This window comes from Rattus rattus, chromosome 2 (genome assembly GCF_011064425.1).
Source record: "Rattus rattus isolate New Zealand chromosome 2, Rrattus_CSIRO_v1, whole genome shotgun sequence".
Taxonomy (NCBI): domain Eukaryota; kingdom Metazoa; phylum Chordata; class Mammalia; order Rodentia; family Muridae; genus Rattus; species Rattus rattus.
In genome coordinates this window covers 154625933-154642262 of record NC_046155.1, presented here as the reverse complement: position 1 = coordinate 154642262, position 16330 = coordinate 154625933, and the positions used below count along the sequence as shown (strand labels likewise).

Genomic DNA, 16330 nt, shown 5'->3' with positions numbered 1-16330 from the left:
GCACAGGGAATGGGGTCACAGGGAAGTCCACTGCCCTCAGCACTCACTTGGGCCTGGGCATTGGGCTCCAGTCGAAGCAGACACCCCACCTGCAGGGCTTTCGTCTGGATGATTCCAGCACCCACAAAGTTCTCAGGGTTGGGATCCACATTGTCCAGAAGAGCAGAGCCAAACCCCAGAAGCTAGAACAGCATGGGTATTAGAGAAGCTGAGAAGCCTCCAGCATACTGCAGGCTAAACCCTCGCGTGTGAGAACTGGTCCATCCAGCGGCCAGTACCCTGTAAATGCCCAGTCTTTCTCACCTTGGCCTTTGTGACTTCAGCATCCATGGGGTGGTTGGCTTTGAAGATTTTCTGTGCCTCCTGCAGGGGGCTGGGAGATTGAAAGCACTGTCAGTCATCTGAGGCCCTGCCCCTCAGCCCCTCCCCGTCCCGCAGCCCCGCCCCACCTCCCAGCCCTGCCCCTCACAGGCTCAGCTGCTTCCAGCGCTGGAAAAAGTCCTGGGCGGCCATCTCTGTGGGCTGGAAGAATTTGTTGATGGTCACTGGGAGCTTCAGAGTGAGGGACTGGGCGGTGCCACCGTACCTGAGCAGATGAGGAGCAGCTCAGCCAGGCCCCATGCCTGAAGACCCTGCCTCATCACCCCACACCCCACACGGCATTGCTCCTACCGGAAGCGCACTGACAGCAGTGGTGGCGTCAAGAAGTCTCGCAGACACTCAATGTTGAGTACTTGCTGCACCTGTGCGCCACCGTCCACTTGTGCAGCTACACGCTTGGTCTGCACCGCCAGCTGTGGCCCCATAGTCAAGGAAGCTAGAGACCGCGGTGGCACAGCTGAGACATCGTGAGGCAGCACAAGCCCAGGTCAGCTAGAGGCTCTGGGCCAACAGCAGACTCACCTACACCTAACTCTTCCTCCTTCCTGTGAGATCTGGGACACCTAGGAATATCCTTCTCCAGCCTCCACTCGTGCCTCCACTGAGAGATGAGCCACATGGATCCTGATGGGCAAGCTGGTATTTTCTTAGCCTCCAGTGTAAACTAGGTACATGAGAATGTCCTGAGGGGTAGATGAGATCATCTAGCACCGGAATATGGCTGTGTTAGTGGTGGTCATGCACCCAGAGGGAAGCATTTACTCTCACCATCCGTACTTCACAGTATGGTGGGTTTGTACACTCAGCTACTTCAGACACAGCTAACTGTCTACCCTGGGCTCTGGAAAGGTTGGGGAACGAAGCAGAGGGCGAAGGGCTAGTTGTTGTAGTGTCACCCATTCTGACTGAGGCCCATATAAGGGACAGCGGCCTGGCTCTCTCTGACATACACCATACTCTCCAGGACATCCCAACTGCTCTTTCAAAGGCTGAAGCCAGAGTCACTGGTGCCTGCCTAGACTCAGAGCAGACAGAAGACTCACCTTGATTCAAAGCCAGCCTCGTCTGTAGAGTGAGTGGAGGTCAGCCTAGGCTCTATTAAACAGTTTCAAACACAACAAAGATCCTCATGAGCAGAGAGAGGGAGAATCTAGGAGGCAAGTCACTCAGTGATGTTACTGCAGGGCAACACTGGGCAACCCCAGGTAACCTGAGTGCAAGAGCCCCCAACAGAACCACATTGGCAAAGGTAAGGTACCTGGCAGGGTACTGGTGTCTGGAAGTCACCATCCTGTATATTGGGTTACTGTCACCTGTGCCACAGTAAAGAGGCCTACCTACTATGCATACAGTTTTAGAAGTGACATGCCTAATTCAGAATGAGGAGCTGAACAGGTATGGACCTGGGTGAGTCTGTTTCCCAGGGGCCTACAGGGGTGGTTTGGGCACAAGAGCACAGGATATGAGTCTGGAGGTCCCCAGGGTGGACCACGGTGGGCGAGAAGCTCTGGAACTGCACAGAAGTCTTGTTGCCATAGAAGAGATACATGCGGCCTGCAGCGGGTGGGTAAGGGCTCCATCCAAGCTCCTCTGATCCCATACCCTGCCACCAGCCCAGCCAGGGGATGCTGCCAACAACCCCTCCCCTCCAGGACCCCTTTCCACCTCTGGGCTACCGGGACACACCCAGGTTCTGCCGGAACTCAGACTTGACTCCGATCTGCAGCAGCTGGTTCTCAAACAAGACCCCACTATTCTTACACACGAACCTAGGCAGGGTGGTGGGAGTCAGAATGGGAGTGCTCCTGACCACCCAGCTTTGTGCCCCCTACCTGTCCCCACTCCCCTGCCCACTTCTCACAGAACTCACTTATTCAGCAGTTCATCTGCTTCTGGAATGGGAGGACCTATGTCCTCAGGACCTGGGCTGGGGGAGAGGGAGAAGTGAGATGCGTAGGGGACTGGGGGCTGGAGGAAGAGGCAACACTCTTGGAAGGCAGATCCCCAGAACCTACAGGCCAAGCTTCCCCAGACATCCACAGTTATGGGAGAGGGACCCTTACAGAGGGATCTCCCAAGAGCCCCAACTTTCACTGTTTTCTAACCCTTACATTTGCCAGTCATTGGGAACCCCTGGAGCCCACCCTGGGGACATCCATCAACCCAAAGCCAGAGACCACCCCTTACTCAGCAGCTGGAGCTGGGTCAGCCAACAAAGTCATGGGGCTCTCAGGGGCAGGGGGCTCCAGCTCGCTGGGCCATCCAATCCCAGAGCAGACAGAGAAGACAGGTGTGGCAGGCAGCCAATCCCAGAGAGGCAGCAAGAGGGCCAGGGAAAGAGAGGCAAGAGGAAGGAGAGAAGGAAGAGTGGACTGAGACACAGCGTTGGGAAAGGACAGCAAAGGGTAGCTGGGACAGCAGAATCCAGACGGAAGGGGGTGGGTCTGAGTAGGACAAGGACAGGAGATACCTGAGGAAGGCCTCCTCAGGGGTGGGACCCAGGCTGGGCTGTGCAGTGGGGCCGTCAGAGAAGACATCCACCAGGAGGTTCCCGCCTACAGGAGCTGGGGGTGCAGCAGGGGGAGGGGCTGCCCGCAGCCCCAAGAGGTCCGCGGAGGGTGAGGGGGTTGACTGCAATCAAGGTAAGACAGAGTAAAGGTGAGACAGGGCAAGGCACAGTGGACCCAGCCTGGGCACATGGTCCATAATTGGACTCACCACAGTGCTGGGGGTGGGCTCCACACCCCCATTGATGTCATTGCTGCTGGTGTCCCTGCGACTGTCATCCAGGGCACTGGCTGCCCCAGGGCCCTTCTTACGCTTCAGCTTAGCCAAAATGGATGACTCCCGCTCAGGAAATGGGGGCATTTCTTCTAGCACAGTAGCCTGTGGGCCAGACAAAAGGTCAGGGGCACTTCTGGCCCAAGAGGGTAGGTGGTCCCAAGGACTGGGGCATAGGCTCTGACCAGAACATCGGTGCTGGCTACAGAGCTGAGGGTGAGGTACTCCACTGCCCGCTGCTGTAGCTCCACGTCGGCATTGCGCAGCTGGGAGCCGGCACGAAGAACACCTTGGATGGTGGCCTTGGTCTCAGGGAAGAGGTTGATGAACTTGATGTAGGTGGACAGCAGCAAGGCACGAGTGGCCACACTGCACAGGTGGAACTTGGAGTGCAGCAGTGAGAACTGCACAGGTGGGCTGTGAAAGAGCGGACATGCCCATCACTCACACTCCCCAGATGAGGCTGGGTCCTCATGAAGATGGGTAACTGGGGTGGGTGCTGAGAGGGCTCCCCAAACCTCTAAGAAATCCCCCAGAATGAGGCTCCCTCACCTGGAGCGTGGGTCCCCAGCAATCAAGTTCCCAAACTCCCCAAGGATGTAGCCACCGACTTTCACCATGTTCTCATGACAGGCTGGGGCCTGGAGGGCCTGTGAGGGTGCAAGAGAAGGCAGGGTGAGGGCAAGGATAGGAGAGATAGGAGAGGCCCTCTGACGTCTGCAAATGCACAGGGTCAGACATGGGGAGACTGAGGCATGGGGGAGTTGAGAAGTGACTAGCCTGACTCAATGTTACAGTGTGACTGAGATTTCCCATGCATACCGTATTTCTAGTGCTTGATCCCCAGTCATTGGAATGGTTTAGTAATGTCCTAAAAACTGGGAGGTGGGACCTACCTAGAAAAGGGAGGGCATTAGGGGATGTGTTATCCTCAATTACTTCCTGGACAGCCATGAGTGGTTCCACCCCATGCTCTGTGTGTGCCCGTGTGCACACAAGACTGCATGCACGTGTCCAAGGACATGAAGGCCAGAAGACGTCAGGGGTCTTCCTCAATCAATCCCTGCCTTATTTTTGAGACAGGGTCTTTAACTGAACCCAGAGTTTCTGTTTTGGCTAGCCCTGCTGGCCAACCAGCTCTCAGGATCTGCCTGTCTCTGCCTCACAGTGCTGGAGTCACACACCCCTCGCCCCCATGCACGCACACTTGTGCACACTTACTCAGCTTCTGCTTGAGTCGGGGAATGAAAACCAGACTCTCATACTTGCACAGCAGGCACTCTCTCCCGTAACCATTGCCTGGCCCTGGCCACACATTCCTGCAGCCATACACGCACTGTCACGACTGACTGAAACCCTCTGAGCCTGTGCAGCACTGCACGGGGAGGAATGAAGGGACCAGCTCTCCTGCAGAGATTTGACACAGATGCTGTGTACACTGCATGCTGGGGAGCTCCCAAAGCTGCAGCTCCCATGTCCCTTGGGTAACTCAGACAAGGCTGGAACGGAGCAGGATGCTAGCCCTGCTGGTGGGGCATACGACTGGCAGCTGAGCTCCATTATGGAGTCAAAGTGAAGGCTGCTAACCTCAAACACTGTCTTGGCAGCATAACCCTGGACATCATCACGGTTGGTGACGATCTGCAGCACACGGTACCACACCTCCTCGCTCACATAGTCGCCTGCAATGCGGATGAGGTTGAGGATGGTGTCCACATACCAGCTGTAGTCCACTGCATACTTCTCAGCCAAGATGGCCACCTTCAGCACCTGTGATGGGAGGTGGTAATGTGTAAGTGGACAACCATGCCCATGGGAGGGTGACTACTGCCATTCCTGGACCTATGATCATGGCTGGCCCCATCGTAACACCCAGGGGCCCTCTGTCTCCAAACCCCTCCCTTAGACACAGGATTCCTAACTCTTAGCCTTCTTTCTTTAGACCTGGAGGTCCAGTCCCCACACTCCTCCTTCCAACCTAAGGGGCCAGACCTCAGCTCTCCTCCCTTATGCTATGGTCCAAGTGCTGGCCCTCCACCCACAACTCAAGTGTCCAGCCCTGTCCTCTAGACTCACAATCTCCTCTCGGATGGCATAGTCAGCCGTCTCTAGGTACCGCAGCATCTCTGATACAATCTGCTTGGCATTGCTCCGGTCACACATGGCATACAGCAGATCAGCTGCCCGCTGCCTCACACTCACGTCCCGCTCAGTCTGAGGAAAGGAAAGCAAGCTGGCATCTAAGCTACACTGGGCCACTGTAGGGCCACCAAGCACCAGGCCACTCTGAGTAGGGCAGAGGGCCGTACCTTGAGGGCATTAATAACAGTATCAATGTGGGTCTTGACAGCCTCGTGGGAGAACTCGGAGCTGGCCAGGGTGCACATGCTCTCCAGAGCCAGGTAGCGCAGGTTCGTCTCTCGGTGCTGCAGGAACTGGCCCAGCTGGTTGCAGGCACGGACCAGGAGGTTGGGCTCACTGCCAGGCACAAGTGAAGTGAACCTAACAATCCAGTTCCTCGCTTCTGCCACCCCAGCATCCTACTGTGTCCCCTCCTAGGAACCCTCAGGGACCCAGAGATAAGCACTAGAGTGGGACGCAGCCAGTAGAAACCAGCCCTGACTTCAATCCTCAGTATGCAGGATTGACCGACAAGATATGCAACGATTTTGCATCATCCAAGGGGACCATTTCACACTGTCCTCTTCCCAGGCCCTGCTGTCCCTCTGACCCAAGGGTTAGATGCCAGCCTCCCTTCCACAGGCCAGTGGCCCCGCCTGCCCCCACCTCTGCCCACAGCACCTGTCATAGTGGATGATGAGGCTAATAGTCTCAAACAGGATGGCGTTCTTGGCATTGGAGTGCTGCACCTTCTTGGACTTGGGAGGCTCCTGGGCCTTGTTGAGCACAGTCTCAAGACACTCCACTAACCGCCCTTTCACAGCCGCATCCTCTGGGGAGAGGGAGGGTAAGTGGCTGACCCCTGTCCAGTGGGCTCCCAAGAGTGCAGCCTACTGTAGCTCTCACCCTCCAAGCCTGGCAGTCCCAGGCTGGGCCTCTGCCTTCTAACCTAGCAATTTCTAGGTCTGGGTTCCCACACACCCCATACTGACTCTGCTGAGAATGAATGTCTGCTCTTATGAGCCTCAGTTTCCCCTTCTGCTGCACTGATGTTCCTTAGGTTTCTCACAGATATGGAGAACCCAGGAGCCTGTCCCAGAGCCTCCGTGGAGCTTAGGCTTTCCCAAGAGCGAGCTACCCAGAGATTAAGAGACGACTCGAGCTCCCAGCCTCGAAGGCCACTGCACACAGTGCTTACGAGTTTAACAGGAAGAAAGCTGATCATCGTGCCCAAAGGGCCTCACTACCCCATCTGCACAGACAGCAGCCAGGCAGAGTGGGGCAAGCGTCCTTCCTCTTCTGTAAAGCAGGGATGGTAAGCAGCTCACTCCACAGGATGGAGGGCCTGAGAGATTAGTGGGCCCAAGACAGGATGAGCTGTGCCACCCCAGGTGCTGCACAGGGCAGGAGGAACACAGATGCTGGCCGCCCACAGGCCTTACCTGGCGGTGGGTAACACTGTAGCAGCCGCAGTAACTTCACAGAGAGCCAGGGTGCAGGAACGAAGTAGTAAGTGTAGTCCTGGAGGTCAGTGGAGGCTGAGGAGACAATCTACAGAAGGAAGGAATGATGGGCGGAAGCAGCAGAGGGGGCTGTGCCCTGAAGAACACAGCCACCCCTGACACCATGGCAGTCAGGTTTGACAAGGGGAAGCTAAGGCCTGAATATACAGAGGTCTGAGGGTGGGATCAGAACTAAGCCTGACAGTCTCAAAGTCAAGATCCTCCTGCTTCAGCCTCCTGAGTGTGTGCACTGTGCCCCAGCGCCTCGCTCTGAATTTTCCAAGCAACACTGGCAACAGTGGAACAAAAGTCTCTGCTGGTTCCGTGTGGCAGTCCCTAAGGCAGCCTAGAGCCTCTACTTACTCCTGGGCTCTGCCTCTTACAGCCTTAACCGCCGTGCTTCCTGCATCCTCAGCATGGAGGAACTACTGAAGGGTCAGAAGCTGGGTCTGATCCTTCCTCCGTCTCTGGTCCAGCACAGGTTAGAAGATCGTATGACAATCACTCCTCAGGGCCACCACCTCCAACTCCACCTCGAAATCCTTCTGCAAGCTGGGCAGTGGTGGCAAAGGCCTTTAGTCCCAGCACTCCAGAGGCCGAAGCAGGCAAACTCTAAGAGTTTGAGGCCAGCCTGATCTATAAAGTTAGTTCCAGGATAGCCAGGACTAGACAATGAAACCCTGTCTCAGACAAAAAAAACCCAAAAAACAAAAAACAACCTTCTCCAGGAAGCCTTCGCCATAAGGCTCTGTGCCAGTGACCTGAGCACACGCCGTACGAGGACAATGACCTCATCTCTGTTCCCTGTTGAGCCTGGCACCTAATACACTCAGATGTGTGGTAACAAGGAGCCGGGGACAGAATGAATGGTAGGCACAGGTGCTCCTTCTCCCCAAGGATCCGAGACATTTATGGTCTCACAGACAATATTTTCTTCTCTTTTCTTTTCTTTCCTTCCTTCCTTTCTTTCTTTTTCTGAGTCTCCATTTGGATTGCCATCCCCCCAGAAACTCTCCTGTCTCCCAAACTGGACTAGGACCTCCACGAGGTCCCACGATGCTGAGCTCAAGCCGTGGTGCACAGCCCTTCTTGGTAGTCTGTGACTGAGTCCCTGTCACACTCCCTCTCAGCAGGACAGTCAGCCTTAAGGTCTGACTCAGAGAGCCAGGCACACAGAGGCTTGGGGCGCTCTGAGGACAGGGGTGGAGGTGGTGGGAGGTCAAGGAGGGAGGAGGAAGAAGAGCAGGCATGGGAGCTGTCAGCGCCTTAGCCACAGCGGCCATGCTGCACACCGCGCTGACATCAGCCCCTGAACCAGGTAGGAAAAAAGCACAAAGAAGTACAGCTGTTTGCCTTGGGACACACAGCCTGGATAAAGTCAATGTAGAGCTTGCTTGGCTTTTAAGCACAGGCTGGGTTGCCTTTTAGGGAAGGTAGGACAGACAGATATCACAGACACAGGGAGCCAGACCCTCCCACGGCCAGTGTGACCCTGCACTCACCCGGCTTAGGCGAGACACAGCCAGGGAGACACAGGTCTTGAAGTCATCTGGATTCTTCTTGCATAGGCAGGTGATGAGACTGACAGCGGCTGTGACCACTCCCTGAAAGGAGCGCAGGTGAGGGACTTCATGCTAGGTGTCACTAGGAAGGCCCTGGCGACAGGGAACATCACCTCAAGAGCCAGGAGCAGGGTGGGCTGCTGGGAGTCCCGGGTGGGGTAAGTCTTTGCATGGCCTTGCTATGGGAGCTCTGGGCTCAGAAACAGGCAAATCTTTTTAGGGTGCTGTGTCAGAGATAAGGACAGTCCCAAGCAGCCAAGGAGTTATCAAGGAAGGAGGAAGATTTCTTCAACACTGGACAGGACATAAACACTAGAGGCATGAGATCCGGGTTGTAATGTCAGGACAGAGATGGGGTCCCTGGCAGAAGTCAAGACAAGGGCTTCGGGCACTTGAGGGCAGGGCAGCCGGGCACCTCACCATGTGCTGATCATTGAGCAAATGCACCACCCGGGCCGTCCACTCGCCCATGGGCACCAAGTCGGGCGAGGCCTTGTAGAGACGCAGTAGGCATAGGGCTGCACTCTGCTTCACACTATCCATGCTGTCTCTGTGGGGACACCGAAGGGCAGTCAGAGCTACAAGGCTCCAGTGCACCCGCCATCCTACCTGTTGCCATGTGACCAGGACAGAACACTGGAAGCCAGGGCAACCCCAAAGCACTCTCCTCATCCACAAAACAACTGGCAGGGTCAGGCAAAATGTGCACCATGAGCACCTTCGTGCACAGCATTGCTGTAATTATGAAGAGACTGGCAGACACACTGGGGAACACACCGGTGCACTAAGACCTTGCCTGCAACCAATGGGTCAGGAACAGAACAAACCAGAGGACACTGGAAACAGTTCTGCTTGAAGTCTTAGAGGCCCTGCCCTTCCACCTACTACTCTAGGCTGACAACTTTGGACTTCCAGCCCCTTACACTATAATCAGGGCCTCAAGAGCCAAGGTTGCCCTTCAACTTCTGACTCTTCGGCTGCCATCGACCCAGGGCTGAGATTACAGGTATGCGCAATTTGTAAGAAGCTGAGGCCAGAACCCAGGCTTCATACACATCAGGCAATTACCCTGCCACCCTCCAGCTATGTCGCAGCTCTCTGGCTTTCTCTTTAATAGTGGATCTTGAGAACGTACTAATTAGTTGGCTGATTGGGTCTTTTAATCCAGTCTAGTCTGGATCCCCACCCACCCACCTACACCTTTTCCTTTGTTTCTTGAGACGTTTCTCTATGTAGCTCTGACTATCCTAGAACTGACTCTGTAGACCAGGCTGGCCTTGAACTCACAGATCCACCTGCCACCTGAGTGCTGGGATGGAACTCACTGTTTAGTCAAGGAGCACCTCAACTCCTGACCCCTTGTCTACATTCAGATTGAGACATGTACACCACACACATGGTTTACACGGTGCTGAGGACAGAAAGCAGGGCTCTGGGTATGCTAGGTGAGCACTCTAGTGGAGCTCAGCCCCAGCCTTCTTCCACGTATCAACTCTCCAGTGATGAAGGTGGGTTTCTCTGTCTTCCTGTCCGTTTCCTGGTCAGTAACTGTGAAGCTACACAGAAGACAGACCAGCGTGCTGCTCAGGCTGGGTGTAAAGGACAATGCCTGAGGATGCAGCCAGGTAGGAAAGATGGATCCGACTGGGAACCCAGACCCAGCTGACTTCAGGGAAGCAGAAAGGGAGAGGGGAAAGCCAGAGACAATACAACAGTCTCTGTGGCGTCCTGTACACATCTGGTACACATAAGCACACACTCACATAAAAATAAATGTTTTTTAAAGTTGTGATAAGTTGGGGCTGGTGACACATCTGTCATTCAAGCCCTAAAAGGCTAAGGCAAGATGAGTTAAATTCAAAGCCAGTCTAGATGTCAGAGTGAGCTCAAGGTCAGGCTGACAATGACGCAAGACCTTCACCCCACCCATTTTGAGATCATCTCCTACCACAGAGCCCTGGCTAGCCTAGAACTCAGTTATGTATTTTAGAGTAGCCTCAAAATCACATAAATCTGTCCTGAGTGCTGGGTAACAGCACGTGCCACCATGCCCAGTAAGACCTTATCTTAAAATAAAAATAGAAGGGTCAAGGCAAGAGAGGAGGTGGCTCAGTGGTTAGTTAATATTCTCTGCTCAGGACCCAAATTGGCACTTCACAGGCATCTTGTTAACTCCCAACAGTGGGGACCTTATTCCCTCTTCTGACCTCTAAGAATACCTATACAAATGCATGAACCCAAATGGAGACACACACACACACACACACACACACGGTTTAAAATAAGACCAATCCTTAGAAGTTTGGTCTGTTGTGTGTATTATAATGTTAAATACAGGACCCCAAGATCAGGTTGCCCCTATGAGGAGACCCTCACATACACCAAGTGGTGATGCTATGTAACTCTGCCCCCAAGTTATCCCTGACAGGTCAATAAAGATGCCTACAGCCTGTAGCTGGGCACAAGGAAGATAGGCGAGGTTTTGGTTCCTGGGATTTGGGGTTTAAAGCCGAGACCATAAGGAGAGAGGAAAGAGAAAGACCAAGTCGCCATAGGGCAGGTAGACTGGGAGAGCATGGCCTTGGAGTAGGAGCAGCCCAGAGGAAATATGGGGGAGTTATCGATAGGGAAGTAGACATAGAAAGAGGGCTGCTATCTGCCCAGCTGTAGGCTTACTGTAAATGTAAAGATTCGGTGTCTTTTCTTTAGAAAGTAAATGATCTAAGATCAGCCCATTTGTGAGGCTGAGGCAGAGTCTGGTCAGAAATGAGGACCATGTGGGTTACGTAGTGGTTTCAGGGTCAGCCTGGGTTCTATGAGACTGTGTCCCCCAAACAAACAAACTCCTGTCCCAAAAAGAATCAACCCAGGTAAGGCATGGTGGCATACACTGTTAGTCCCAGCACTCAGGAAGCAGAGGCAGGTGGATCTTTGTGAGTTTGAGGTCAGCCTGGTCTACAGAGTGAGTTCCAAGACAGCCAGGGCACCACAGAGAAACCCTGTCTTAAAAAAACAACAAAACTGGCTGGAGAGATGGCTCAGCGGTTAAGAGCACTGACGGCTCTTCCAGAGGTCCTGAGCTCAATTCCCAGCAACCACATGGTGGCTCACAACCATCTGTAATGAGACCTGATGCCCTCTTCTGATGTGTCTGAAGACAGTTACAATGTACTCATATATAATAAGTAAATAAATCTTTAAAAAAAAAAGGGAGGGGGGGTTTGGGAATTTAGCTCAGTGGTAGAGCGCTTGCCCAAGCGCAAGGCCCTGGTTCGGGTCCCCAGCTCCAAAAAAAAAAAAAAAAAAAAAAAAAAAACAAAAAAAAAAAAAACAAAAACCAAAAACAAAACCTTGACCTAACAGTTTCACGACTAGAAGCCAACACAAGGGCACTGCAGACTCCACTTGGATAAGGACAGCATGTCTGCCAAAAGGTAAAACTTGGTGACAATGGCCAGAAAACATGCTCTGTCAGGCTCGGGTGTGTGTGTATGTGTAGTAAATATGTCTGCATAGTGTGCATGTTTATATAGTACATGCAGTATATGCGTGTACTGTGCAGTTTTTATGTGTGCACAGTGTGTGTGCGTGTGCAGATGAAGACCGGAAATCAACACTAGGAACCTCCCCTGTAGCTGTCTGTCTTATTTTGGGATTAGAGCTAAAGCAATGATGCTCAGAGGTCTGCCTGTATGTGTGCTTGTGGGTTCCAAACACGAGGTCCTCACGACTGCACCTCAACAGCTTTACCAACTGAGCCCACATCAAGTGTGACCCCACCACAGACAGATGAACAAACCCAAAACACACCTTGCTGTGAAAAAGCCACAGACCTGGCCACTTCACATTCCACGTCACTTCAGACAAAGCCTCAGCGTGGACTAGTGGACTCCAAGGCATGAGGGGTGACAGACCTGTGCACAGCACAGGGCCTGCTCTCTCGGGGAGAGACAACAGTGCTCTGGAACTGGGTGGTGGTTCATGCTCACACACAAGAGCACATCAAAAGCCACCGCCCTGTGCACAATTAGAGATTTGAGCTAGACATGGTGGTGCATGACTATATAGGAATCATGAAAGCTCCCACCAGCTAAGGCTGCCCAGTGAAAGCCTACCTCAAAACAAACAGATGACAGGTGCTGTATGTTTGTCTAAATTCAGAGGCTAAGGAGCAGGAGGAACGATTCAAAGTCATGCTTAGCTACCTAGTGACTTCAAGGCCAGCCCGGGCTGCACTTTTCCATCTCAACAAGCAAACCGAACCAAAAGCAGACAAGCAACCAGCCTGGGTTCTCTGGTGAGAGCCTAGCTCAAACTTTGAGTTTAAAACTATTAACTAGGGCTGGAGAGATGGCTCAGTGGTTAAGAGCACTGACTGCTCTTCCAGAGGTCCTGAGTTCAAATCCCAGCAACCACAGAGTGGCTCACAACCATCTGTAATAGGATCTGGTTCCCTGTTCTGGTGTGTCTGGAGACAGCTACAATGTACTCACATAAATGAAATAAATAAATCTTAAAAACAAAACAAAACAAAAATTTATTAACTAATCAATTAGAAGACAGGATCTGGCTGTACTGCAAAGTGGTCTTAAATTCTTAATCCTCCTGCCTTAGTTTCCCCAGTGCTACACCCACAATGGCCCTTTAATCTTTCTCCTCCTGTATAACAGACATCCTCTAGCCCTACCTGGACACAGCACATTGGGCCACCTCAGGGCCCACCTTCATGCTGCTTCTCTTCCCTGCTCAGAGCATCCCTCCGTGGGCACTACATACATGTACATGGGGTACATACACATTAGTCCCAACACCCGTACACACAGGATAGAAATAACGAATCTCTGAAGGACCTTCTGGGGCAGCCGGTGCTCAGCCCTGCCTGCCTTACACTGCTTCAGAGGTGAACTGGGGTGTCTGTGACCCAGGCAGTGTGGGGCAGCTGTGGAGGAGGGGGTGTCTGTGACCCAGGCAGTGTGGGGCAGCTGTGGAGGTGGGGCTGCAATCCCAGCATTAAGATGGAGGAAGCTGGAGGATCAGCTCAAGGCCAACCTGGGCTACATGATACCCTGTTTCAAACAAACACACAGAGCAGGCTGGCAGCCAACTCTGGATGCTCTGTGACAAGGATGGAGACAGGTACCTTTGCACACAGTTCCCAGGGGCGTTTATTTCTAGGACACCTACACTTTGATGTGTGGCTTCCCACACCCTCTACTTGGACAAGCTTTTCTTTACTCCCAGAGGCTACATTCCTCCCCCACCCAAAAATACAAAGACTCAGATATCCCAGATCACAAAAGGCCTTAGAAGCCCAGGCTGCCTGAGACCAACTCTGTCAGGGTTGGCTGCTCCTGGCTGGGCCTTCATGCGCCTCACTTACTGGCTGGCTTAAGGCTCCATTAACAAATATTAACTCTTGCTCCTTTGTTCAAAATAAAGCCTATCTTTTCTTTTTGACACTGGGTCTCTCGATGTAGCCCAGGCTAACTTCAGACTTGTCACAGTTCTCCTACTTCCCACAGACTTCACTACACCCAGATCACTGGGTGACCACACTGTCAAGAACACCAGCAGGACCTTGTCTACACTGCCAGAAATAGAAATCTCACCTCTGGGCACAGCAGCCACCGTGATTTTTCTAAAGGACAACACTGCTCCTATTTTTCAACTGCCTGACAGACACCAGTCACCCCAACTTCCACAGGAAGCAGAGGTAGACTCCCCAAAGTCTCTCCCGTGCTCACTATCCTCCATCCACAGAGAATCCCTGGTGGACCCCAGAGCCTTGGCACCTGCTGGGCCCTTCTGCCCTTCGAAGGCACCCATATCCTCAGGTGATCTCTGACTCATGGCTGTTCTAGAACATTAGCCATCACCTCCTGGAAAATCCCTTCTGACTTCTTAATGAAAGCCTTTTTTTTCCCCAGAGCTGAAGAGATGGCTCAGTAGTTAAGAGCACTTGCTGCTCTTCCAAGAACCCAACTATGGTTCCCAGCGCCCATGTCAGGTAGCTTCTCAAACTCCTATGACTCCGGCTATGGAGGATCCCATGGTGCTGGCCACCTGCACAGATGTGCACCTGCACATAGACACACACTCCCACACATGGAAAACAAGCGTCCAGAGCCGGAGAGATAGCTCAATAGTTAAAAACACTGGCTCCTTTTTCAGAGGACCAAGGTTCAATTCCCAGCACCCATATGGCAGTTCACAGCTGTCTGTAACTCTGGTTCCGGAGGATCTGCATCCTCATACAGACATACATGCAGATACTACACCAATCAATGTTCATAAAACAAAAATAAATTACCTAGAAAGAGAGAGATTTCCTCACAAACCATTTATTCTGGCACGCACACACTTAAATTCTAAATGATGTATTTATCTTTATTTTTCACTTTATGTGCCTGCTGTTTTGCCCACATATACGTCTGTGGGAGGGCATCCACTCCCCAGGAACTAGAATTACAGACAGTTTTAAGCCACCATGTGGTTGCTGGGAATTGAACCCAGGGCCTTTGGGAGAGCAGCCAGTGCTCTTAACCACTGAGCCATCTCTCCAATATCATAAATAGGTTTAAAACTTAGAAAAGACTGGGTGTGGTGGTGCACACTTTAACCCCAGCACTTGGGATGCAGAGGTAGGTGGATCTCTAAGTTCAAGGCCAGTCTCCATAAGTGAGTTCCAGGACAGGCAGGGCTATAGAGAGAAACCCTGTCTTAAAAAACAAAAACAAACAAACAAACAAACAAACAAAAAAAAAAAAAAAAAAACCAAAAAGAAGAAACCAGTGACTATCAGAAGACGACCTTCAACTTCTGTTCCTTTTCCTCCATACATGGTTTCCAGGTTCCAAGGTGGAAGGACCCCATGTTCCTTTGCACCTCAGGCAAGCGCTCCATTAGCAGAGCTACATCTGCAGCCCACCTGTGCGTCCCCAGGACCTGGCACCTGGGGACACAGGGTCTCCTGCCACTGCTGCTCCAAGGATCAGAGCCATGTTACAAACAGATGTAAATTCAGAAACAACAGCTGGGAAGCTTCCTGAATTAGTTGGACAACACAGAGCCACAGCTGACCCAACTAGTCAGAAAATCCTGCCTTTCCTCACCCAGAAGACACTACAAGTACTGGACACCTTCCTAGCTGTGACACTGAGACTGTCCACCTCTGCTGGTGGCACCAGTGTCAGCATTAGTAGCACGCACAGGGCAGATGTGGTCTCCTGAATGAAGATGAAGGGATGAGTCACTGTATCCATAGGAGATACTAACGCTGTCTGTCTCTGACACCCGACCATGGGTGGGGTGGGTGCTTACACCTTCTAGGCAGCTTGGTGACATGAGAGAGACAGAAACACCTCGGTCTAAAGCCCAGGTGGGAGAACCTAGGCAGGTGCTATAAACAAGGCTGGCTCTCATCTCCTGCTTTTGCCCTTTTGCTATGGTCCCCAGAGCCTCACCCGGCCACCAGGATTCGGGGAATGTCGGCAGCAAAGGCCTCGCCCATCTCACGGCTGCCCACGTTGGCAATACAGTGCAAAGCCAGGCACATGAAGGTGGGGTTGCGACTGGCCAGGTCGTTCTTGATAGCGTTGTTGATGAGCCGGATCAGCTCTGAGTTCGAGTTCACCAGGACTGAGATGAACAGGTACCCCTGTGGGGCAGAGAGGGGACAGCTGCGCACTTGTGGCTAAAGGACACTAGACTCGCATGAAGCAGTGCAGACCCCAGCCCTCCTTCCCTCAAATCCAGGGATCTAGACCTCAGCCTCCTCCCTGTGTCCCAGCGCCCACCCGGTCTCTGACACTCACTATCTGCTTCTCTGTGTACTTGTTGGAGCTTAGCAGGTTCACGGCCTCCATGTGTCCAAAGTCAATGTCATGGCCAAGCAGGAAGATGAAGAGCAGCTTACACACATACTTCTTTTTACTGTAGCCATCCAAGGCCTTGTCCCCTGAGGCAGAAGAAGGGAATAGAAGC

At 52.7% G+C, this 16330-nt stretch overlaps 1 protein-coding gene across 2 annotated transcripts in view; it reads right to left on the bottom strand.

Moving 5' to 3' along the window:
• Positions 1–16330, bottom strand: part of Ap2a1 (adaptor related protein complex 2 subunit alpha 1) — a 29102-nt gene that overhangs the window by 547 nt on the left and 12225 nt on the right. The window contains exons 3-23 of one of the 2 annotated variants that reach the window (XM_032893704.1): positions 16162–16304; positions 15811–16004; positions 8768–8897; positions 8288–8389; positions 6726–6834; positions 5965–6115; positions 5472–5640; positions 5239–5376; positions 4750–4932; positions 3715–3812; positions 3348–3579; positions 3100–3267; positions 2852–3012; positions 2569–2634; positions 2252–2308; positions 2068–2150; positions 1846–1935; positions 673–796; positions 470–586; positions 304–373; positions 48–182 (exon numbers count right to left, since the gene is read on the bottom strand). In XM_032893704.1, the coding sequence (XP_032749595.1) occupies positions 48–182; positions 304–373; positions 470–586; positions 673–796; positions 1846–1935; positions 2068–2150; positions 2252–2308; positions 2569–2634; positions 2852–3012; positions 3100–3267; positions 3348–3579; positions 3715–3812; positions 4750–4932; positions 5239–5376; positions 5472–5640; positions 5965–6115; positions 6726–6834; positions 8288–8389; positions 8768–8897; positions 15811–16004; positions 16162–16304 (2720 nt within the window). The remainder of the gene's footprint in view (positions 1–47; positions 183–303; positions 374–469; positions 587–672; positions 797–1845; positions 1936–2067; positions 2151–2251; positions 2309–2568; positions 2635–2851; positions 3013–3099; positions 3268–3347; positions 3580–3714; positions 3813–4749; positions 4933–5238; positions 5377–5471; positions 5641–5964; positions 6116–6725; positions 6835–8287; positions 8390–8767; positions 8898–15810; positions 16005–16161; positions 16305–16330) is intronic. The other variant, XM_032893705.1, reaches the window with a different exon arrangement.